At 39.6% G+C, this 24,683-nt stretch overlaps 4 protein-coding genes across 4 annotated transcripts; 3 read left to right on the top strand and 1 right to left on the bottom strand.

The window, feature by feature from the left end:
- The first annotated feature begins 488 nt into the window (after window positions 1-488).
- Window positions 489-900, top strand: LOC143746167 (histone H4). Its single transcript, XM_077237929.1, has one exon. The coding sequence runs from the start codon at window positions 489-491 to the stop codon at window positions 798-800; it is 312 nt and encodes a 103-aa protein (XP_077094044.1). The 3' UTR covers window positions 801-900.
- A 511-nt stretch (window positions 901-1,411) lies between these two features.
- LOC143746210 (histone H2B-like) lies at window positions 1,412-1,846 on the top strand. The gene has a single exon (XM_077237971.1). The coding sequence runs from the start codon at window positions 1,426-1,428 to the stop codon at window positions 1,798-1,800; it is 375 nt and encodes a 124-aa protein (XP_077094086.1). The 5' UTR covers window positions 1,412-1,425; the 3' UTR covers window positions 1,801-1,846.
- Window positions 1,847-9,977: 8,131 nt separating this feature from the next.
- On the top strand, window positions 9,978-16,983 carry LOC143746236 (uncharacterized). Its single transcript, XM_077237998.1, has 9 exons — window positions 9,978-10,128; window positions 10,287-10,607; window positions 10,704-11,069; window positions 11,372-11,458; window positions 15,474-15,548; window positions 15,836-15,864; window positions 15,958-16,032; window positions 16,181-16,249; window positions 16,432-16,983. Exons 1-9 carry the CDS (start codon window positions 9,978-9,980, stop codon window positions 16,510-16,512), a joined length of 1,254 nt encoding a protein of 417 aa, XP_077094113.1. The 3' UTR covers window positions 16,513-16,983.
- Window positions 16,984-24,106: 7,123 nt separating this feature from the next.
- LOC143746235 (histone H2B-like) lies at window positions 24,107-24,514 on the bottom strand. The gene has a single exon (XM_077237997.1). It carries the CDS (start codon window positions 24,512-24,514, stop codon window positions 24,107-24,109), a length of 408 nt encoding a protein of 135 aa, XP_077094112.1.
- Between the last annotated feature and the right edge of the window lie 169 nt (window positions 24,515-24,683).

Raw genomic sequence — 24,683 nt, 5'->3', positions numbered from 1 at the left:
ACTTTAACAAAACCATTATATGCCTGAATCTGAACTGGACAAGGATTTCAGATATTGCCATCTTTGTGGGAATATTTTGTCCCTATAATGTAGGATTTAGTGAACATTTACGTTTTAGTTTCAGACTATCACGCATACACAGAGATAGGGCATAAATAGATGTCACTATAAACAATATTTGGATTTTTATGTCTCGTGTCCCTCTTTGTTTACTTTGCTGAGTAAAGTAAACTGAGCATTAACCAGTTCTAATATATATTATATTATTTGAAGAAATGATTAATTAAATATTTGATATAAAACAAGGGAAAGGCTCCTGCAGATCGGAGTGGCGGTTACATTTTTCGCGCTCTATATTTTGGGGGAGGGGCGCGCCCTATGTGACGCTATGCTGGTTTCTGCCAGGTCCTGTAAGCAAGTGTAAATTGCATCCCTTCACCACTGATCATCCATTCCATTCTACACTATCTGTACATCTGCACGTTACCATGTCTGGAAGAGGCAAAGGCGGCAAAGGGCTTGGTAAAGGAGGCGCGAAGCGTCACCGTAAAGTTCTGCGCGATAACATCCAGGGAATCACCAAACCCGCCATTCGGCGTCTGGCTCGCCGCGGCGGCGTAAAGCGCATCTCCGGGCTGATCTACGAGGAGACCCGCGGTGTGTTGAAGGTTTTCCTGGAGAACGTGATCCGCGATGCCGTCACCTACACCGAGCACGCCAAGAGAAAGACCGTCACCGCCATGGATGTCGTGTACGCGCTGAAGAGACAGGGACGCACCTTGTACGGCTTCGGGGGATAAACGCCTGACACAGGAGAAACTGACCAACCCAACGGCTCTTTTAAGAGCCACACACTCTCTCACTGAAAGAGTCCATGTTTTAGCAGTGTTTGACTAAATTTAAAAAAAATCCTTTTTATAAAGTCGTTACTGTGGTTACTGTGTTACTACATTACTGTGGTTTAACTTTTAACAACGGTATCATGAATCAATGAAGTTCTGAGAAAAAGCTGCTTTTAAAGGGAGTCTGACCATTATTGATCTCTTCTCCTAAACTCCTTGAAATGTGGTTATAACGGGTTTTAATTAAACAATGGTGCACACTATGTCTAGAACCGCTTATTTTATCAGAATGTTACTATAATCTATAAATAAAAAGAGCGTGAAATGAAACCGGTAACACCGTCGTTCAAACATGGGGCGGTGGGCGCGGCTATTATGTAACCACCTGTGATTGGCCCTCAATCCACTCGTGATGCTTTGAGTTGTCCAATGAAACACGAGTTTATAGGTTCGGCCAATGAAAACAGGCAATCAGAAGGACTCCGTGTCTCCTTGTAAATTAGCATAGTGCAGTGAATAAAACCCTCAGTGTCTCAGCTGAGTTTTACACACTGACTCGTCAGCTCTGAGATCTTTCCTCATTATGCCTGAACCAGCCAAGCCCGCGCCTAAGAAAGGCTCCAAGAAGGCCGTCACCAAGAGCGCCGCGAAGGGAGGGAAGAAGCGCAGAAAGTCCAGGAAAGAGAGCTACGCCATCTACGTCTACAAAGTGCTGAAGCAGGTTCACCCTGACACCGGCATCTCCTCCAAGGCGATGGGCATCATGAACTCTTTCGTCAACGACATCTTCGAGCGCATCGCCGGTGAGGCGTCTCGTCTCGCTCACTACAACAAGCGCTCCACCATCACGTCGAGAGAGATCCAGACCGCCGTGCGTCTGTTGCTGCCCGGAGAGCTGGCCAAACACGCCGTGTCTGAGGGCACCAAGGCCGTCACCAAGTACACCAGCTCCAAGTAGAGGCCAGAGGCGCTCACACAAAGGCTCTTTTAAGAGCCACTCACAACATCCTTTAAAGCGGCATTTCGCAGTTATTGGAATGGTTATGTCTCTTTTTAGGCTGAATGGTGGCAGACTGAAGCGATAACCAGAAGCCAGCATCTTAAAGTCAGCATATAAGGGGTGAGAACTATCAGACATGATGGATTCTTCCTTTTTAAGTACATGTCTGTTGAACAGTTCAGTTAGTTTTAGCTGCTGAATCCCGATGATTTTGCTGCTAACTTTATTTACCATTGCTAATGTATTTTACTGGTTTAAACAAAGAGAAGCATACCAACAAATACATAAACGAATCATTCATTGAATTCATGAATCAAATGAATTCAATAAAAGGTTTGTAAAACCATGTCATCGATCTGTCCACTTGAAACTTAGCTAGCTTTCGCAGTCAGAAAAGGTGTTGCTGACTTTTCGTACTCAGCATGTCTGTATTTTGTTCAAAGGTCAACTTATCAATAATAATTCCCAGGTACTTGTACGACTCCAGAAATTCAACCTCTTTTCCATCTATAATCGTCTTTTCGGAAGTCAAATCCGATATGTATCCGATCTTTTGAAATGCGACTTAAATCTGAACGGCCAGGTCACATGTGTCCGACCTGCACGTCATTGATATGCGACAAACATCATAATTCTGCGTTGAAGTAGGCGGGAATGAGAAGATAAATAACTGGCGGACGATGCTGAGACCAGTCAATGGAAGGGAAGCGAGGTTTCTGATTTAATTAATATTTGGACGTTGTTGACCGTTGAGTACTCTTCTGCGCATGCGGGTCACTTCTCCGTCATTTCACATTCTCGTTCACACAGGAGATCACAAAAGGTCGCATTTAAAGGCCATGGTGCAGGTTTATTTTTTTTGGGCAATTTTCTAGTTGGTAATAAACATTTAAGCAGTTACCCATTGTATTTGATGTTGTAGGGTACTCAACAATTAAAATATAATACGGAAAAGTAGGTGATATGTTAGCATTTAGCTACAGCTTAGCGATGATTCTTATTTCTCCCACAATGCATTCCATGACGTCACATGAGGTACTCGCTGACTGTTGGACGACAGACGAAAGCCCGCGACCCGCCTTACCATTGAGGGAGAGTGATACGAGGAGTAGCTAGCTAGTGAAAGAGTGACTGTGACAGATTTATAAGTAAAGATAGATAGATAACGATAGATGGATAGATAACAATAAATAAATAGATAGATAAGCATAGCATATATAGTGAGAGATATCATAACAGATAGCTTATAGATAAAGAGTAGATCATAAATAACGTTAGTCAAAATGGTTTATTAATGTGTTTGTGGCAGGTGCAAGAACTCCAGCAAAACTGGATATAGGGTCCATTCCTTCCCCAAGGACAAAGCGATCTTCCGAAGCTGGGTGCAGTTTGTGAAGATTAGGCGGGCAGATTTTTCAGCTAGCTCTGTCACCGCCTAGTCGAGAATATGCAGCGCGCATTTCAAAGAGGAGGATTACAACCCAGGGGACGCCAAGAGGTTCTCACTTGGTTTCAAGAGTGAGAGAAGTGCTAAATTACTTCCTACCGCCGTGCCGTCTGTGAACGCAAACCTCTCTGCTTGCCCTGTCCCGAGGTCGAGAGACACCGCCTGCCGCAAGCGAGAAATTGCCACGGTAAGCATCATGCTAACGTTAATGTTTACAAGCTGCGGGTTAGCTAGCTCTGTGTCTTTTGTATACCGTGCTCCCTTTGACACAGCCTCCACTAATTTACAAGCACGATCACTCTGACATTAGAAGAGCATATTTCGTGATTCACGAATAAAAATTAGGATAATAACAAAATTGCCCTGAGGTAAAAGTCCATATCATCATGAGTGTTTGGATCAGATCAAGCGGCTTTTGCAATGGTGTGTTCGCGGTTTGTTTTTTTGACTGTTACGGTTCTCTTTCACATATATTTGACCGTGACCATGTCGCCAGGGCTGTAGTGAAGGCTAAACGCAAGTAAAACATTTAGTATCGCATATCTGGGTCCACAGTACTGCAATCTAAGTCAGTGGTTCCCAACCTTTTTTCTCTTGTGTACCCTCTTAGCATTTTTCTCACCCACTCGCACTGTTTTGATTTTGGTACGGCTGTGCCATAGATTATTGTTTACACTGGGTAACTACTGTAGTTGTAGCACACACGTCCCATTTTATTGATGGACTTATGAAATGACTGGGAATATTTACTTATCATCTTGGAATTTCAAAGATAAGTAAATAATTCTCAGAACTTCCAAGTTGAAAATAAATGATTAAATGTTTAATGTGCTCCTGCAATGTGCTTGTGCACCCAATGTGCTTGCGAATCACTTCTAAGTATTCATAGTTTACCCACCTCTTATTTCACCACTACACCCTTGCATTTTGCTGACCCTTTTTCATATTTGTTTTTGCAAGATGTTGATAGACGCCTCACAGCAGGAGACTCTGGACAGTGTAGACACTGTGGAGAGTGTCTATACTGGGGATCAGCCCTTGCCCTCCTCCACTTCTGACGCTGGGACACAGTGTTCTTTGAAGCCCCCCCCGATGGTCTCACGGTAAAACTTGGGTATTTTAAGGGGTAGATATTATCATATAGTCTAAAACATTGCCAGTATCTATGCAATCAGAACATTTCCATACACATTGATTAAATTAATACATAGCCTGTAAATGTGTTATTTTGTAGGCTTCTCTTAGCGGCGCTGCATTATAATCACAATGGCAACCGGGAGACAGCAAGGAGAAGTGATGGGATGGAGAAGTGATTGGACGGAGAAGTACTGCGTGCGGTATCCGCGCTTCAGAAAAGGTGCCCATGTGGTGCGTCCCATCAAAGAGGCAGCCTCATACGGTAAGCAGTGTCATGCAGTTCTATCATATTTTGAGATGGCTCACGAGACATCTGTGATCACTGGCAATGATCTTTATTAAATATTATTATTATTATTATGTCTGCAGGTTATACAACATCATTGATGAAGGCCCTTCAGGAAAGCTACACCCATTCACCTGCAGCTCTTCGAGGGGTTAGCGCTAATTTGTCCTCCGATGCACGCGCCCCCATCGCCAAATCCTTTGAACAGGTTCCTAAGGAGGAGGCCGTCAGCCTCTTCCTAGCCCGGCAGTCACGCTACAAGAGAAACTAAATTCACATTATTAATTTATTTTTCCACAGACAATTCCAATGATTTAGTTGTAAGCATTTCTTTTATTTTAATTTATTTTAGTAAGTATTTATTTAGTCATCTTCTTTCCTTCTGTCCCTGTCATCTCATTTGGTGGTGGTTTCCTGTATTCTGGATCTTTTGTTTTTTCTTTGTGTGCTGTTGCTTTGGTTTTACTTTGCACTAAATCATTACATTTTTTCGTCTTTGTAAGTGGCAATAATTGTCGCTGTACCCCATTCACGGGGTCCTGCATGCTGCATGTCTGCTCCTCTGTCTGTTATTTGCATGAAATTTGTTGTATGTAATTCAAAATAATTTACCAATCATTTTACCTGTGCCTTGTCAACGTCTGTGTGTGGTGTTGTCAGGGCTCACTGTGTGGCAGATTGATGTGCTTTTGCATGTAACACTGCATATGCATTCATGAAAGAGTGTGTGTGCGTGCGTGTGTGTGTGTGTGTGTGTGTGTAAGTGAGTGTGAGTGAGTACGAGAACCATCAGTTGACCCTCAGGTAAGACCACACTTTTGCAGGCATCTGAGAAATACATTTTTATCCTTGGATGATGCTAAGCAACTCATACATATTTTTATTTTCTCCCATCTTGATTACTGCAATGCTATGTACACTGGCCTTTCGAAGAGTTCTTTAGCGAAGCTACAATTGATAAATAATGCTTCTGCCAGAGTACTAATGAAATTAAAGCGTTGCATTCCATGTATGAAAAGTGCTATACAAATAAATGTAGTAACCCTTATAAGCAATGCCAATAAACTGTTTTTACTTATTAAAATGCATGTGTTCTGTGTACTTTATAACATTTTAAGGGCAATTGGGCGATCACAACAGAATATTTATTCATTAATATTTATTTACAGAATTATTTTTATGCATTCTCATTCAAACGAGGCCATTGAAAGCCCTGATAGGTCTGGTCACCACTTTGGAAGTTTTGCCTTATGGTTGAAACCACACAAGAGGCTAGAGGCTTCCTTATACTCCTCCCTAAAACTCCATAAGCCCAGCGTATAGCCTGCCTGTACGCAGTGTACCGGTATTGCCTAGGGATAAGTAGGAAAGATTTGTAAGACTTAAACTCTGTAAGTAGGTTGGAAACGTCATTTGAAGCCTGTCTCTTATGCATGTTTGTGCATGCAACACATCTCTTGTCACCTATAGCTGTTGTTCAAAGGACTCCCTGTAAAAAGATTGGTAAAGTAAACATAAACCATGAACATACTCGTGCGTGCTGGCTTGAAGGGGGCCATGATCCTGCCTGAAGTGTGAATAAGCTATGTGTAGCACAAACGGATAGCAACTCACCAGGACACTACACCAACTCTCCATTCATTCTCCTCTGACCATGCATTTATTTGTCTTTGACGGCCATCGGCTCTCGGTATTTCCTCATTCGCCCTCTCACGTCTAAACATCTAAATGTATGGCTGTGGGCCATCATAAATGTTAACTGTGGGTCTTGCCACCTCTTCCTCATCCCAGTTAGACCGTTCTCATCCCATTGCGTCATATACGACGCTTTTGCCAAAGCGTACATATCCTACGCACATGGCACCCTTTAGCGTAAATATAACACGCACAGAGTATGTGTAGGTTTAGGTCTGGGGTAGGGTTAGGGTTAAAGGAGTAAAAGGATCAGAGCTAATTAGACTGTCCCTTAATGCACCCATTTCTTTACTATAGTCGTGGACATCGAACCTAGAATACAACTTATTAAACTCCTGTGCCAGGGCAGAATCTGCCGTAAAACCTCCTAAAAATGTCTCATTCCTTGATTTGTCATTAAGTCCAACAATATTCTTGACACTGTCCCAGGCTGAGTCCTAATTATTATTACTTAGTTGTCTTTCTACTTTATCTTTGTACCCCAATTTACACCTTTCTATTTCCCGTTTAATCTCTTTTTGTATAGAGTTTAATTCAGTGACACTGCCCTGTTTAAAAGCACAAAGCAGCACTAAGAGAACAGTTCTCTACACACACACACACACACACACTTCACTGTGGCTTTGTGTCACTATAGCAACTATAGCCGGATATAAACACTCAGTTTATCAGAACAGAGGAAGGAGCTGTAACTATATATAATGTAGAGGAGGAGCTGTAACTATATATAATGAAGAGAAAGAGCTGTAATATATAATGAAGAGGAGGAGCTGTAACTATATATAACGAAGAGGAAGAGCTGTAATATATAACGAAGAGAAAGAGCTGTAATATATAATGAAGAGAAAGACTGACAGAAACAGAAATGTCTGATAAGTGTGATCTGTGTCTGCTGGGACTGATCATTCTCTCTTCACTTCTCACAGGTAAAGAAATCTGTATTTTCTCTAAAGATATTTAGTGGAATTAGTCTGGAAAGAGTTCATTTGAACACGCTCAGTTTATTCTTGCACACATTCACGTTGTGATCTCAGAGTTGTGTATTGATACACACAGATCATACTGTATTATTCCTGATACTGGACATAGTGTCACTCAAACATCTGATGATGAAGCATTATCTTCATATTAAGAGTGTGTCAGTGATTCGAACATCTGATAAAGACTAATAGTTTATTCTGGAGAGTTTGTTGTTTGCTTTAAGTGAGTGTTTCGACCCTTCACTGATTTAAAAGTCTAGGGAATTAGAAGGAGAACATTAGCCAACCTTAAACAATTACCATTAAAATACTGAGAGAGTGAATAAGACACTGAGAAACAGCAGGAGAACAGGGGAACAAATGTATTATGTGCAATGATCGGCATATATATATATATATATATATATATATATATATATATATATGTAACAGGGTCCTCAGGTGCTCTTCGTTCATTTCTGATCGAAACATTTTTCGTTTTGAATTTTTAAAAATCACAGCTTGATCTGAACGTTACGAAACTTGGTATCTTGTATGGCATTAGGTATGTGATCACACAAAATAATTGAGGTCATGATCCGAGCAGGCTAAGTGGTCGTAAAAAAAATAGTCACACTTGTACTCTTCGGTCAAAAATGACCGACCATAGGAAATGAATGGGAAATTGACAAAAACACAAAAAGTCAGAGAATTATAATCTACAAATTGGCCACGATGCAGAAAAAAAGTGTTCAAGAATGAAGGGGCGACACTATAAAACACCAAGAGTGCAAACACACACACACACACACACACACACACACACACACACACACACACACACACACACACACACACACACACACACACACACACACACACACACACACACACACACACACACACACACACAACACACACACACACACACATAGTGAAAAACATAACAATTAATTATTATTATAAATATAGTATATAATATTATAAATAATATAATAATTATTAAAATTATTAAAATAATAATGTAATGTTTAAAAATAATAACAAATTAATGTTTAAAAATAATAATAATAATAACATATAATAATATAAATAATAATAATAAGCTGTAAAAAAGCATTACTGTTTTTTTTGTGTTTTTTTATTGAATTGTAATGTCACCTGTAACAAAATGCTTTCCCTGTATTCAGGTTTGACTGTAGTAATAATGCAAAAACGTGTACACTTCACATCAAATTTATTTAAAAAAAAATTTATAAACCATGGCAAAAAGTATTATTTGACAATTTCAAAAAATACATTCAAATCCATATCTTAAAAGTAAGTAATTTTGTCCAAAAACAACTAGAGAATTCACAAGCCTCTCCATAGAGAGCTATACAGGCATCTACTGGTTACACCATGAAATTACATGTTTAATGTTATTTTCTCTCAACAGATGGCGCTAATCTGACTTAAAGAATTGGATTTAGAAGGTCTCGTCTCTCTGTTAATCTGAAATACTGCAATAATAGAAAAAAATATTTTAAAAAAATAGGAAAATTTTTTGATTTTTTGATTATTATTTTCAATGGCAAAAAATGGCACAAATATTAATAAGTAACATCAAATTCTCTCAAAATACAAAATTAAAAAGAAAAACTATTATTGAACAAAAATAAATTGCATTGGTTTTACTGGGATGGAGAAAGTTTCATTTTTAGGTTTCCGGTCACATCTGACCGGGAAGAGTACAAGTGTGACTCCGAAACGAAGACCACCTGAGGGTTGAGATTCAGGGAAGAAGGAGGCGGGAACCGGCGAACAATCAAAGATTTTAAAAATAAAATAAAACAAATACAAAAACTATATATATATATATATATATATATATATATATATATATATATATATATATATATATATATAAGAAAGAAGAAAAATTACGCGATCTGGGGAGGAAAAAGGGAAAACTGGACAGTGCCAAGTTCTGCCAACACAAAAGAAAAGAATGAAACAAAGACAAACAAATAATAAAACAAAAAGGATCTCAGCCGTTTCAACTAAACCTTCCTAATAAAAAAGAAAAATGTAGAAAGAAAAGTCTTCAGCGTCCGAGATGTCGTATACTTCCCTACTCTATCTATCAGAACAGAGATGACAGTGAATGGCACAAGCCCCTAAACCTAGTGTGTCTAAACTAAATAAATCAGAAGTAAGTGTGTGAGATGTACGTCACGTGACATCACTTCCCTTTCCTCTATCCAGCCGAACACAGCGTTACCGCTCTCAAATACTCAATAATACAGGATAATACAGGAATAACACAGGAAATAGGACGGCAAAGGAATTCGGTTTCACATGATCATCATAACACACTAACAAAGCTTTTGAGAAATAACCAAAAGTACAAATAACTGAAAACGAAACAGGTATTGTTTTTCAAGGTTATAAGTCTGAAATAAAGGCCAGCGCATCAGACGTTGATTAGCATTATACATACGGGAAAGTAAAGCAAGGGAGTTGTGATCGATAGACAATAGTGGGCAGGGTGGAAGAGCCTAAAGAAACTTCACAGAACTGCAAACAACAACGCCAACGTTTCCTTTTCAACTGTAGAGTAATTGGCTTGATGTTTCTTAAACTCACGGGAGGAAAAGCACACTGGATTCTCCACATCCTCGCCGTCCTGAAGCAAAACTGCTCCAGTAACTCGATGTATCCGCGCTTGCGTCAACTTCCAACTCAAGAGATCGAAACTCCGAGCAGCCGAAACTGGGGCTGTACAACACAGCTTTAACACTTTCACACGCAGTCTGGCACTCCTGAGCAACAGTGAGGAATACTAGGATTTACAACTTCTGCTGTTTATCCTGGTGGGATTTATGTTTTCATGTATTAATATCTATCATAATGATCACTGAGATATACTGTGTTTCAGGCTCCAGTGGAGTGGATGTGTTCATCAGTTCTGGTGTAAATGTGAGTCTGTCCTGTAATAAAGCTCTTTCTGACTGCAAATCAACTACATGGATCTACAGCAGCTTCAGACATTCAGCAGTAGTTGAACTGATTACTTTAGGGATAAAGAATAAAGACACAGAGAGACACGAGAGACTGAGTCTGAAGTCTGACTGCTCTCTGAACATCAAGAACGTCACAGAAGAAGATTATGGATTATACAGCTGCCAACAATATGTGAATTACAGACAATATCACCAAACAGGAACTGATACACATGTTTATCTGCATGTTCTTCATGGTAAGTTTATAATAATGTGGTGAATTTAAAAAGGGCAAATTCTTCACTTGATCTCAGATGATGATTGAAGAGTCTGTGATTGTGTTTTGTGTTCAGTTTCAGTGTCTCCATCATCATCATCATCATCATCATCATCATCATCTTCATCATCTTCATCCTCACAGACTGAGATCATTCCAGGCCGCTCTGTGACTCTCTCCTGTCAGTTTTATTCATATACTGGATTCTCCTGTGATTATTTGGTCCGTTATGAGGGATTTAAACTGTTGTGGGTGAATCAGACTGGTGTTGATCTGAAGACAGACTCCAGATATCAGATATTATCATCATCATATCAACATCACTGTATGATCACTCTGACTACAACACTCCTGAATGAAGATAACAACAGAGAGTGGAGATGTCAGCTTACTCGCAGAGATCAACTCCAGACCTCGGTCACATACACTGTCAAGTATTCAGGTGAGAAAACAGTGTTAGAAGAGCCTCATAATGTCAGTAACACTGGGGTCTATCAGTATCACTGAACCAGAACAAACTGAGGAACAAAAGCTTTGACTCTCACAGAAGAGAAACTCAAAGCATTGCTTCAAACTAATGAACTGCAGTGACGTTACAGTCCAAAAAGTGATGCTGGAAATAATACAGGAATTGAAACTTGACAGCAAAAACATTAACTTTTTATGTAATATGATGATCAAAGTTAAAATATGATGGTCATATTGTACAGTAATAATCATCTGAAGTAACATTGGTCTTCACAGCTCAAGCTGATTCAACGACAGCAGTGAATCCAGTCCACAACACACACTCTCAGGATCCCTCAACTATAAACACACACGTTTCTAAAGGTACATCATCACTGTCTTTCTCACATCAGTGCTTTTCACTGCATAATGCTGGAGTTATCTTCAGTGTTAACTACTCACAATATGACTGGCAGATTCTACAGGATGATCGTCACATTGAGATGTTGTTTTAGTTTCATTTCATGGACTTTAATGGTGTGTAATTAGCGTACTTATGCATATTGTATGTCATGTTCAGTATAAACAGTGAGAGTGTGTTCATATAACACTCCGGCTCTTTCACTCGATTCTCCCAGAAATCCTCACATGAAGACGATATGTTGAGCTCATCCATGAAGCGCATTCACTGTAGAGACATGAACAACACCAAACAGACATAAAATACTGCTAGTCCAAGCACACAATTATCAAAAACATACATGTCAAAGTAAACAAAACAAATATACAACAAAAGAGAGAAACACAAAATAAGCCATGCACTCGTAATGTGTTCGGCAACAAGTTTAACATATAAAACTTCAGTTATTCATCAAGTCTGAGTGTCTTATGACCCCAATATGAAATACACTGATTTAAATATCTTTTTAAAAATAATATTTTGGACCTTAAAGGGATACTCCACTTTTTTTGGAAATAGGATCATTTTACAACTCCAACAGAATTAAACTGTTGATTTTACCGTTTTTGAATCCATTCAGCCGATCTCCGGTTCTGGCGGTACCACTTTTAGCATAGCTTAGCATACATCATTGACAGGGCTCTCAGACACACGCATTTCAACCCGTTCACACGCTCACACGCCACACCTTGTATTTCTCACGCTGAGGAGTAAGGCCGTGTGTCCACCAAAGCGTTTTTTCACGCAGCTGGCGTAAAATTCCAATTGTTTTCAATGGGAGCGCCGCGTTTTTTAAACGCCATGAGCGTAACGAGGCGCTGAGCGAGTATTTAACGCTCAAGCGCTGAGCGCCCGGCGCTTTTTAATGGTCGCCGAGAGTTGAAAAATGTTCAACTTTGGGTAAAACGCTGCGCTCATCACTGTCAATTTTTACACAGCCGTCCAATCACAGTGGAGGAGGGGCGGGACAAATACCACACGACCAACTGTCACAACATTCTTTCTGTACAACGACGTCAACCAGCAGAGCTAACCGAACAAAGTGGATGAAAAATAAATTTTTAGTATGAAACAAAATTATCCGCGAAATCAGTTACAAGTAAACTGGGCTGCGGATATTCTGTATCATAGCAACGAATCGTCTCAACTGAAAAAACGCAGCGCTGCCAAAACGCTCTCAAGCGCCCACAGCTAGGCGTTTTCAGCAGAGCGTCCAGCGTTTTCAGCCGGCTAAAAACGCTTTGGTGGACACACGGCCTAAGGGAACTTGTCCCGCTATAGGCTACAATTAATGGACGAGACGCAGGCAAACGGAGGGAAGTTCTCTGCCGAGTTCATAGGATCTGTCTCTAGTTATACAGAGTTAAATGTTAGCTACCAGCCAATCAGAAATTAGAATTAGTTGTTTTCGGGAAAATTATGTGTTCCCGCTGCAAGCACGTTCGTTACTAGACAACACGCGCACACACGGAGTGGAAGTTGAAAGAGCACGATCTGATGAATGCGGTTTGCGGACATCTTCATTTATTTTTGATTTTTTGAGCATTTTGATTTTACGATTCCTGGACGAAATCTCTTGCCTGTGATCAAAGACAGTGAGAGCTGATGTTGAGGAGTATAGGCACATTCGAGCTAAATTATTTTTGATGCATTCAAAAACTCTCCAACTGCTTTTAAAGGGGTCATCGGATGTAAAATACACTTTTATATGGTATTTGCAAATAAATGTGTCTTTGTAGTGTGTGGACACAATCACCATGCAATGAAAAAAATCCATTCACTATTTTTTAATCCTCAAAAAGCCAAAAAGTTGTTGCTCATTATCATTTAAAGAGACATGCACCGAAACGGGTCACTGTGAACAGAGCTGTTTTTGAAGAGGTAAAAAGGGTGTTGTTTTAAACAACCATTGAGAAATTTTAACCAAAGTATGTTACAAACTTTACATGAAGACCCAAAAGAATCATACCAACTTGTGGAAAATGGGCATCCGATGACCCCTGTAAAGGTGACCGGTTTGGGTCTTGACATACATGCTCAGGGCAAGTTGTTATGACACAATGTTATGTACATTGAGCACTGATGTTCAGTTGGCTTGTTTGGGGTCAAATTTATTTTTATTTTGCAATAAATTTGTATTTTTTAAATATAACTATTTATTTTATTTGGATGAATTTGTCTTTTTATCAGATTTAACAATTGTTATAATTTCCATTTGTGCTGGTCAATTAAGAACAATAGGCAAAATTGAACTGCTAGCAAAAATTGAAGCGAATTTGGTTGGGTCGAGGGACCGCTGCTGCAAATATTTGGGTGGCTCCTCCCCTAAATCTCACTCTAAACTTTTGATAAAACTTGAGAGCCCTGATCATTGAAGTGGACAAGACCGTTAGCATTTCTAAAAAAAAAAGACCAAAGTGTTTTGATATTTTTCATATTTAAAACTTGACTCTTCTGGAGTTACATCGTGCACTAAGACCGACGGAAAATGTAAAGTTGCGATTTTCTAGGCTGATATGGCTAGGAACTATACTCTCATTCCTGCGTAATAATCAAGAAGCTTTACTGCCGGATCATGAGTGCAGCGGTGCAATGATATAACGCAGCGCAGTTGACGGAAGTTAGCTTATTTTCAGGCGCTGCGTCATATCATTACGCCTGCTGCACTCATGATCCGGCAGTAAAGTATCTTGATTATTACGCAGGAATGAGAGTATAGTTCCTAGCCATATTAGGGAACACAAGAGGAGGACAAAAAAGGAAAGAGAAACATACCAAAATACAGAATGTACAGTATTAATAATAATAATACAAGATTAAGTCCAATATCATACTATATAGAGTTGTGTGGTGTGACATGCTTCATGTCGCAATGCATGCTGGGAGACATGAGTTTATACTATGGGTGGCTCCCAGCATGCATTGCGGCATGAAGCATGTCATCACTGTTGAGATACATGTGTTGATTCTTGATGTCTGTGTCAGAATGTCTGCTCTGTGGCAAGAAAGTATTGTTGGTTAATATGATCTATTAATCCCTTAGTTATCTCATTAACTTCTTATAACTCTCATTAAGCCGGGTGCACACTGTGCGATTTATAATAGTCCTTTACCATTGTTGCTTGTCAGACTGTACGAACATGATCCTCGCTGTAAGCCATGTCACACTGTAAGATCTCAGTTGTCATTAATGTCAGACTGTACGACAGTCAAGACGTGTTAAAAACGGACGTATGCAAGAAAACTCATCTGGAGTTTTACATCATCGATGGATGATTTTGTTCGGTGACCGTGAGCTGCATTAGACGCAGGATTTAATTGGTGGCTTCAAAGAAATCTCTGACGTCAATTTTGGTCACGGCTCGTCTTGAAAAACGAAGAGAGTTTGACGGTCGTCGTAGCAGAAGTCACTGCAGGACTGAGTCAAATCTTCTGACACTGCCAGAATTTCATCTGAGGTAAAATCTGATCGCAACGGTCATGAATCGTCTGTCGGTGAACATGTCAAACTAACCATCAAAGACTTCAGATTTTAGTCAAGGATATGTCTTTTAGGATTTGCTAAATTTGTCTCAGACGGCCAAATTGTGGCCAAAATCACACAATGTGCACCGGCTTAACTTTAACATTCTTTACAGTGGGACCATATGTGCTCTCAGAGGTAAATGCAATCTGGGGATTTTGCAGTGTGGGTTCTCATGCTGGATTAGTTTGGTCAAATAAAGTTTAAGTTGCTAGGTTTGCTACGCCTCACCTCGTGTCCTCCTCATCCTGGATATTATTTAGATGCATCTTAACTAACATTCATCCTTTTCAGCTCAACAACAACACCATACACACACACACACAAGGTACATAATCACAGTGTTTTGTCTTTGTCTATAATTGTCCCCAATCTGTCCTGTCCGTCTCTGACTCTGTGCTCGATCTCTTCTTCAGTCATAGGGATTTCTGTCGCTGCAGTCGCTGTTTTCCTTCTTGCTCTTCTCTGGCTGATCTGCAGAAAAACAGCTGGTGAGTTTTCAGATTTACTCCTTTATAACAATTAAAAACAGTTCAGACGAGCAAACACACACATCATGTTCAGACTGTAAGTATCACAGAAACATGTGGATTATATGAAAGTTTATTCCTGCTGAGAAATCCTATAATGTCAATCTCAACGAGTTATCAAGTCTACAATCATTTTTATTATTCATTTTAATGCTTCAACAAAATCTGATTGTTGAAAATCTAGAAAATAATACTTAACATTGTATTTTTCCATAAAAAATCATATTTCACGAGGCACTTGTTTTCAGATAATAAAAGAGGGACTGGCGACTCTGCGGTGAGTTCAGTAATGATGTGATTAAGATTTGATTACTGTCTTTAAAGCTCAATAAAGTGTAATTCGTGCAGTTTAACTGTTTGTTGTCTGAAGGTCAAAGATGAGAATGAACATGAAGGGACGTATGAGACGATCAACATGTCCATTCCTCCTGATCCAAGAGCCGACGTGAGTCACTAAATCATCAGACATTTCAGTCACTGTCTGTTCAATCGTGTGATTTAAAAGCTTTTGTGTTATTCTACATATTATAGTGAGAGATGTGTGTGTTCTGTGTGTTAAACTTGACTCTCTGAATGTTTGCATTGATGTTTAGGAGCAGACAGATGAAGTGACTTATTCTGAGGTCTCTTTTTCCAGTACGAAACCAGTAAAATCCCTCAATGTGAGTCGATACCAGCGCATTCCCTTATTCTTCATCACTGTCCATCATCACTGACTCTCAGATAAATGAAGCTCATGCTCTAATAATAATAATAATAATAATAATAATAATAATAATAATAATAATAATAATAATCGCTGCTGTTCAAACACTGATGGACAGAATCTGTGCTGTGCTTTCAGGATCATAATGATACAGTGACTTACGCTGCCGTCAGAGGAAGAGAAGAACCGCAGGATGAACTTTACGCCTCTGTGAACTAGAACAAGACCTTCACAAATAAACATTAATGATGCAGATCATTAGCTCATCATATCAGCATATCTGGTGTTTGGGGGAAATGTGTACTTGTGTGTGAACGAGCAGATATTTGTTGAATGTTCTGTGAATATGAATGAGATTGATTGTGAATCATCATCTGGTCTGTCGGTCAGAGCACAGAATCTCATCTATATCATCACAGCTTCAGTACAGATAGAGATTATCCGCTGGATTTCTGTCTGAAAACCTTCATCTTCATGCAGAAGCTCATGAAATGATCTCCTGCTTTCAGCTTGTATATCAGCGGTTTCTTCTACAGAGAGACGTCCGTCTGAGAATCACATCAGTGTCGGCTCACATTATACTGGCATAAAACATTCAGAAGTTTGGCTTTGCAGTGTGTATATGTTACGCAATTAAATATCACTTATTTCTTTCTTGTTCACATGTGACAATAAAGAGCATGAAAAATCCTGGGTTAAAAGAAAAGTTTTTGTCTCTTCCATTCCTGTAAAAACAGACATAACTAAACTTGCTCTTGTTAGCTGGAAAGTTTTAAAGTTAGAATTCACGTTTTAAATGAATATGTGTATGAAGGTAAAAGAGTAGCGAAACTCAAGAGCTTGTAGATATGAATTTGAGAACAAAATATTCATGTTTGTAAGCTGAAATTTACCCTCATAGTTCTGATGTGAAAGTCTGAATGTTTCGATTCACACAGATAATAAACGAGTCAGACGTTGAGCGAAGGGTTCAGTGTGAAGAGCATCGACTGCCTCGTCCCTCATGCGAGTGATGCTGAAGCCATGGAGTCTGCTCATCTACAGCTTTAAGACGGCATGAGCTTCTGGAGTCGGGATTTCATCCCGTAGTCAGGAATTAAGTCTCATTCAGTGAGAGTTGGTAGTGATAAGTGAACTTCTCCATCTGTCGATCCTACACTGAAAGCACTTGCTCTCCTCCTGCAGAATCTGTCGTTCCAGAGCATGTCTTCAGTGTATATGCACAAGCATCACCTTGGGTTGGAAAATATCAAAGACGGTTGATCTGGCTAAAGACACATTACTCTGGTCATCCAATAGCACATATATTCTCAACTGAGAATGAAGCTGAAGCGGTGCAGTGACACTGTGAGAAGGTGTACTCTCCAGCTGAGGGGAAACTGCGGTCAGTGGAAACTAGGAGTTTTTAAAAATGATTTAATTCTAAAAAATGATAAAAATGACTCTAATTCCATGGCTTCCAAGAGAAACTATTCAGGCAACCATTCCTGCAGCCGTCAAGAGGAATTTCCCCAGTACAACATATATTATAGAAAAAGTGTTCAGGACTGGCAGAGAGCCATGCTTCTTGCACACTTACAACAGTGCCTATGAGTAATGCTCATGCTCTCTTCTTTTAGCTCTCGGCTCTACATTCATTTCCTTTTCTATAGTTAGTCGCATAGTTACCACGAAATGAGGGGTATATGTGCTCACATAGAAATGTGTCACTGCTTGTGGTTGCATGGACGGGAACCTTTTTGCAGAACTTGCTTTAAGTCTTTTACAGTTGTGCCACAAATCAGAGGCACTTTGCTCTCTGATATCTAATTGTAATTGAGCTGCTTGGGCATCACTAACTTCAGCGTATGAATGCCTTCATGAGTTACAGCTAAGCTCGTATTGTGTGTCTGATGTGGCTGAAGAATCCTGTCATCAACTGCACTGTAACTAGTGCTTGTTCTGCTGATGCTGCTGATGCTGAGGCATTATAACAGTTCCCGAATAAAGTGTTGTTCAGGACGAACAGTGGTTGGAGGGGGGATTTGTCCACACTGTCTCTGAAGTCTGCGTGTGACACATGATGTGATGTATTTGGGAGTGGTTGACCCTCAGTTAACACTGTATTGCTGTTCTGGCCTGAAGTTGATCTGACTCAGATGTTTCGGCTCCAGGTTTGATGTTCCTGCATTCCCTCAGCGCTGCTCGTCTGTACACGCAAGCCCTGTCTTTACACCAATCACTGCATTGTGCTCCTGCAATAATGGCTTCAATACTGTCTTCGTTATTTATCCACATACTATTAACATTGCTATTATTAGTAGTAATGTTAATAGTAAGTGGATACATAAAGTGTATTAGTAAGTATATTCAATTAAAAGTGAGTATTATTATAAGTAGTATAGTATATGAGGTCCCTTCATTGATGCCCATTATTTTCAGAATTGATTTTAAAATACTTTTATTTGTTTATAAATCTCAGCGATAAGATCCTGTTATTAGTCCCACATCCTAGACTCAAACGCAGAGGGATCAAGCATTTCTGTGGTCAACGGTTCAATCCTAGGTTGTGGAACAATTTGCCATTAGAACTTAGGAAAGCCCATTCTGTGATCACTTTCAAGTCACTTCTAAAAACTCACTTGTTTTCCATGGCCTATAATTAAAGGCGGGGTAGGTAAGTCTGAGAAACTAGCAAAAAACTGCTAGATTTTGAAAGTATCCAACAGAAAAACTCCCACCCCCTTCCTTCTGAGCTCATTCCAAACCCACACCCCAAAACACTTGAACGCGCAAAGCCAACCGCTCAGCTGGAGGACGCGTTTACCAGAGCGGAGCGGAGAGGAGCGCAGTGCGATTGAGTGACCTCATGTCAGAATCACAGGTAATAAAATACCTTTTTGACTGCTCTTTCTCTGCCATAATTGTGAGACTTCGTGGCTTGCGGTCGGTACGGGCCTCTCCTCTTCCATAATGAGCGAGTCAACCAAGTGCGCGCATGTGGGCAGCTCCTGTAGCAGCAGTGCTGGTAGTCATAGCAACGAGTGACAGTCGCCCAGTCTATCAGAGCAATCGGGCCGAATGGAATAATGAGCTGTGTTTATAGACACTTTGCAAACACGTGACCACGACCACGTGACGACTTCATGCTGGACGGCAAAATCACTGGACGCACAGGCTTAACAGTAGTAGACGAGCGGGAAGTTTGATTAGTTTTAAATAGTTACAAATAGATAACGTTACCACTAAACGTCATGTCTTCTATTGGAGAAGTTGTAGCGCCGTTATCGGTCGAGGTAGGGCATCTGTGCTCACAAAGAGAGGTATTTGGAGAAGTTGGAGAGTTGAAGAGGTTTGGATACCGACCCGTACCTTCTTCCTCCCTCAGTTTTCACGGACCTCATTAAATCACAGAGTCTGCCCGACTTCAGCCCACACGATTTGTACCACTATGTGGTAAACGGGGTATCCACATACATTGGGGCTGATCTCAAAGCTTTTAAAAGTCTGGATGCTTACCAGTTCTTTGTAGCTGGCTGGGTTACAGGTACGTGATGCTACGCTAACGGTGGGGGGTGGTACTTCATAATGGCAAAGGTAAGACATCAATGTGGTTTATTTTATATTAACATCTATTCTTTACTTAAGTAAAGATTTATATAACACGTAGGCTATGATCTTAGAGGACATGGTCGGCCGTGGCTTTTTAATGGATGCCTGGACGCATCCCAGCTCTGCAGTCATTAATTATCGATCACACGTTAATCCATGTAGTAAATCACGGAGTGTCTGTGATTAGTAACCACATATAATTGTAACATCTAGCATCTTCTTATGTGATTAAATTCGCTGTAGCGTATGTTAAGATTCAACCAGTTAAACAGCATAGTGATTAAGATGTATTCACAAGGTACATTTATGGTTTCACTGTAGCAGTAAACAATAACATCACAATAACATTCATGTACGAATAATGTATTTATGCCACTTTCTGTAATTGTAGGTGCATCATAGCCAGTCACTGTCTGAAACCCAACTACAACCATGGGTATCCTTGAAGAAAGATGGGACAGTCTTGTGCGGCCACTGTACATGTAAAGCGGGCCGGGAGATGTGTGCTCCGGCGTAACAGCTCTGCTGTACGCAATAGACTCTGCTGTTAAACATCTGGAAGACAAAAGCTGCACTAATGGGCCCAGACAGTGGGGACTTCCTCCTGTAAACAACCAAAGGCATTCAGGTTGTCCATCTGTGAATAAAGTTGGTGTGTCTGTAGCAGCTATTGGACAATTCTACAAGACTCTGGATAATGCAACTCCAAACCTTCAGAGAAGAGAGGTATATTGCCGCACTACTGTAAACAGTTTCAACCAAAGGTGGTGTCTCTGGGTCTACAACAGCCCCTGACTGAGTTATACAGTGCCCAGAACCGAAGCTGTCTGCCTCGGACCTTGAGAAAAAATGTGATGTGGTATTCAATGATATGGAAGTCACCCCAGAGCAGGTATAGTCATCCCTCTTAATCTCATATGACTAACATGTGCTTGAAGGTGTCATTAATTTCATCTTCTATAATTCACAATGTTGTAGGCAGTAAAAGTTGAGGAAGAGACACGACAACAGGGAAAGTCGAGGCTATGGTTTGACATGAGGGCTGGTAGGCTGACGGCATCTAGGTTCAAGTCAGCTGCAAGGACAGACCATACAAATCCTTATAAATCCCTTATTAGGCAGATCTGTTACCCTGAGTTATGCAGATTTTCAACAGTTGCAACCAGACATGTGCCGGTATTCTGCTGGTATGTACAGCATTATGTGAGAGAATTTTTTTAAATCAAGAATTGAACTGAACTCGCAAAAATTGTGTTAAGCAATAATACAGACAGTAGCCTACCAGTCATTGTAAAATAATTACAATGTGACATTTACCAGTGACTCTGAAGCTAACTGAGCAGTTCCACGGCTCTCTTCTCAACTCTTTACTACTACTTTAATACTGTTTCTAGCTAATGTTGGTAGTTTTTTTTTCACTGCTACAAAACAAAAACGTTGAAAAATGTAGTCAACCCATACACCGTTAGAACCGTGAACAAAAAGCACAATAGTTCTATCATAAAGGCCGACAGCTAAACGTTTGATTAACAAATGATTTTCTGTTTAAAACAACAAAAACAAAAATAAAATAGGCGATATATGTATGGGTGATTCTATGGGGGAACATGAATGTCCCCAAGTTATACATTCATGTAAACATATTATATTATAAAATAAATAGTTAGTTATTTCAAATAATATTTATTGCACCACCAAACAATGTTATACACTAAAATCAGTATATTTCCATTTTTAAAAATGTTTTCATCACTAATATTTGGCTACTCAGGCCTTGTCCCCAACCCAGACTTTAAAACTTATCTGCTCTGAAAATGTGATAAAATGTTATCAGTTCATTAAAAAATCACAATATATGTTTAAACAGTAACTTAAAAAGGCACTTGATGCATAATTTGGGTTCATATCTGTGAAATCTGTGAATATTTTTTAACAATTTAGTATTGTCCACAACAATACTGTCATTACCGTGACAGTCTATGATTACAACAAGGATATTTTTGAGGGTAAGACTTGTTTATGCCGTAACCATGGAAATGAAGACTAGCAGGGGAGCACATGTCAATCATGAAAGAACAGTGTAATTTGATGTCTGAAAAAGTGTCTTTTTTCCTGAAAAAAATAAAAAATGTCATTACCGCAACACGTCATTACCAACACACAACTTGTTGTGATGGTAATGACAAGTGATGGTGGTAATGACATGTTCTGTGTCACTATCTATATCATGTTATGCGTTTATAAATTACGTTAAAGAAGCATAATAGTGTGATTTTACAATGAAAGTTAAGTCAGATGCTTTACTTCCTAAAACTATTTTTTCTTATTTTTTAACCAGAATGGCTCCCAAGAAATCAACTGAAAGGTCTATAGATTATAGAAAAATTGATGGAAGATCCTGTAAAATATCAGCAGTACATTGACAGAGAAAAGGAAAGATACAAAAGAAGAAAAGAAACAGGAAAGCTTAAAGTAATCTCACAACTTTCAAAACGGGAGCAAAGACAGAAACGCAAACAACGGAGAGTTAACCAAAACAATAAAAGAGCCAATGACAAAATTCAACAGGAACTACAACACTACACTGCGAAATTTTTCGTTGTGAATTTAAAATAAATAATTGGATAAATTGTGCATGACTTTCACAGTAAGAATTACAGCAATATACTGTGAAATATAATCACAGCAATTTACTGTAATTTTATATCTGTGATATTACAATGCATTGTTGTAAAAGCACAACTGTATACTGTAACTTCACAGCTTCAATGACAAAGCAATTACTGTGATATTACAGTGCATTACTGGGGAATTACAATCTTTTGCTGTAAATCATTACAACAAGGCCCTGTACTTTTACAGTGTGTACTGTGAAAGTAATGTACAAGTTGACAAGAATTTACTGTGAATTTCCAATGTATACTGTGGAAGTCATGCTAAAATTGTCCAGTAACTTACTGTAAAAGTAATGCAGATGAAGCTTCCATTTACTGTGAATTTACAATCACTGTACAATTAACCCCCTCCCCCCAACAAACAACTCTGAGGTAAAGTCAATGTTAGCCCAATGTAAACAAATAAATACTTTTCAATGTACAGCAGATGCCAAGAACTTCAAGAGTTCAAGAAATTCAACTTTCTAGTCATAAGCCATCTTAAAATGCAAAAAATGCAGAGAAATTGTGCAAACTTGCAATTACTACCTTTCTCACAATTCAACTATTCAGCTAGCTGTGTCACAATAGCAGTGATGGACAGGATGGGAATGAGGCCGTCATGCCAAGATAAGAGAGCGAGGGAGAGAGCGATGAAGGAATGTCGTAAAGGGGTCTGGCGCTCCTCTCAGTCTCAAACATTATAATGAGTCCACACGCAACAGCATTGTGTAACAATCTTGTAGTGCAAAGTTGTCTTGAAAAATTACAAAAAGAACAAGGCTACTCAAAACTGAGCCTGAAACTACCGCTGCAAAAAAAAACTATGATTCCCACTCAAAGGCAATAAGTTTCCTCAAAAAGGTGCTCACATGAGGATTCATTGTTGTCCGCTTCTTGGTGTTTGAGCCTCTTTCAGGATTGATGCCCAGCTCCTGTTAATAAGCAAAGATGGTTTCAGTTTTAAATAGACTTACAGTATGTATTGCAGACAGCATTTATCTGTCTGATACTGTTTTACTATTTTTGTCGTACGTTTTTTTAATTTGAGTCTGATACTGTTTTGCTCCTTCTGTTTCAAGGATGCTCTAAGCTTTGCTTCACTTGAGTTATATGAAGGTATTATTATTTTGTTCTTTTTTGTGAAGCTCTTTAGTCAGCCAGTGGCCATTGTAAAATATTCTATATCAATTAAATTAACTTGAAATATATCAAAACTGTGGCATAGTTAATCTAGTTTAGGTGTTTTTAAGTTAATAATTATCCAACACTAAAGAACTAATTCTAAAAAATATAAATATCCCATTATCTTTGAATTAATTATCTAATTTGCCATATTAATCTGTAGTCTACTTAAACTACAGTTGTCATTTTTGCAAAACCACAGGTCACTAATTTAGATAAAACATGCATCAAGCTACAAACACAAGATAGTTTATAAAAAACAAAATTGGGTTACTAACTGTTTCAAACACTATTCAACACATGTAACATTTAAAGTTTAAAAGATTTTTCAATAAGATTCTGCAAGCATCATCAGCTCTTTTACAGGATGTTGTGAGTGGCTCTTAAAAGAGCCTTTGTGTGAGCGCCTCTGGCCTCCACTTGGAGCTGGTGTACTTGGTGACGGCCTTGGTGCCCTCAGACACGGCGTGTTTGGCCAGCTCTCCGGGCAGCAGCAGACGCACGGCGGTCTGGATCTCTCTCGACGTGATGGTGGAGCGCTTGTTGTAGTGAGCGAGACGAGACGCCTCACCGGCGATGCGCTCGAAGATGTCGTTGACGAAAGAGTTCATGATGCCCATCGCCTTGGAGGAGATGCCGGTGTCAGGGTGAACCTGCTTCAGCACTTTGTAGACGTAGATGGCGTAGCTCTCCTTCCTGGACTTTCTGCGCTTCTTCCCTCCCTTCGCGGCGCTCTTGGTGACGGCCTTCTTGGAGCCTTTCTTAGGCGCGGGCTTGGCTGGCTCAGGCATGATGAGGAATGATCTCAGAGCTGACGAGTCAGTGTGAAGAACTCAGCAGCGACACTGAGGCTTTTATTCACTGCACTATGCTAATTTACAAGGAGACACGGAGTCCTTCTGATTGCCTGTTTCCATTGGCCGAACCCGTAAACTCGTGTTTCATTGGACAACTCAAAGC

This window comes from Siphateles boraxobius, unplaced genomic scaffold (genome assembly GCF_051911475.1).
Source record: "Siphateles boraxobius isolate OS27281-9 unplaced genomic scaffold, OSU_SipBor_1 214, whole genome shotgun sequence".
Lineage (NCBI taxonomy): Eukaryota > Metazoa > Chordata > Actinopteri > Cypriniformes > Leuciscidae > Siphateles > Siphateles boraxobius.
This window is presented reverse-complemented; position numbering and strand designations above follow the sequence as displayed.

Bases quoted from the DNA above. Each gene is read 5' to 3' on its own strand.
- LOC143746235 (XM_077237997.1), bottom strand. From the start codon at position 24,514: ATGCCTGAGCCAGCCAAGCCCGCGCCTAAGAAAGGCTCCAAGAAGGCC.
- LOC143746210 (XM_077237971.1), top strand. From the start codon at position 1,426: ATGCCTGAACCAGCCAAGCCCGCGCCTAAGAAAGGCTCCAAGAAGGCC.
- LOC143746167 (XM_077237929.1), top strand. From the start codon at position 489: ATGTCTGGAAGAGGCAAAGGCGGCAAAGGGCTTGGTAAAGGAGGCGCG.
- LOC143746236 (XM_077237998.1), top strand. From the start codon at position 9,978: ATGTTTCTTAAACTCACGGGAGGAAAAGCACACTGGATTCTCCACATC. The intron at 10,608-10,703 runs GTAAGTTTATAA...TTTTGTGTTCAG, and splicing joins TTATCTGCATGTTCTTCATG to TTTCAGTGTCTCCATCATCA. The intron at 15,549-15,835 runs GTGAGTTTTCAG...ACTTGTTTTCAG, and splicing joins GATCTGCAGAAAAACAGCTG to ATAATAAAAGAGGGACTGGC.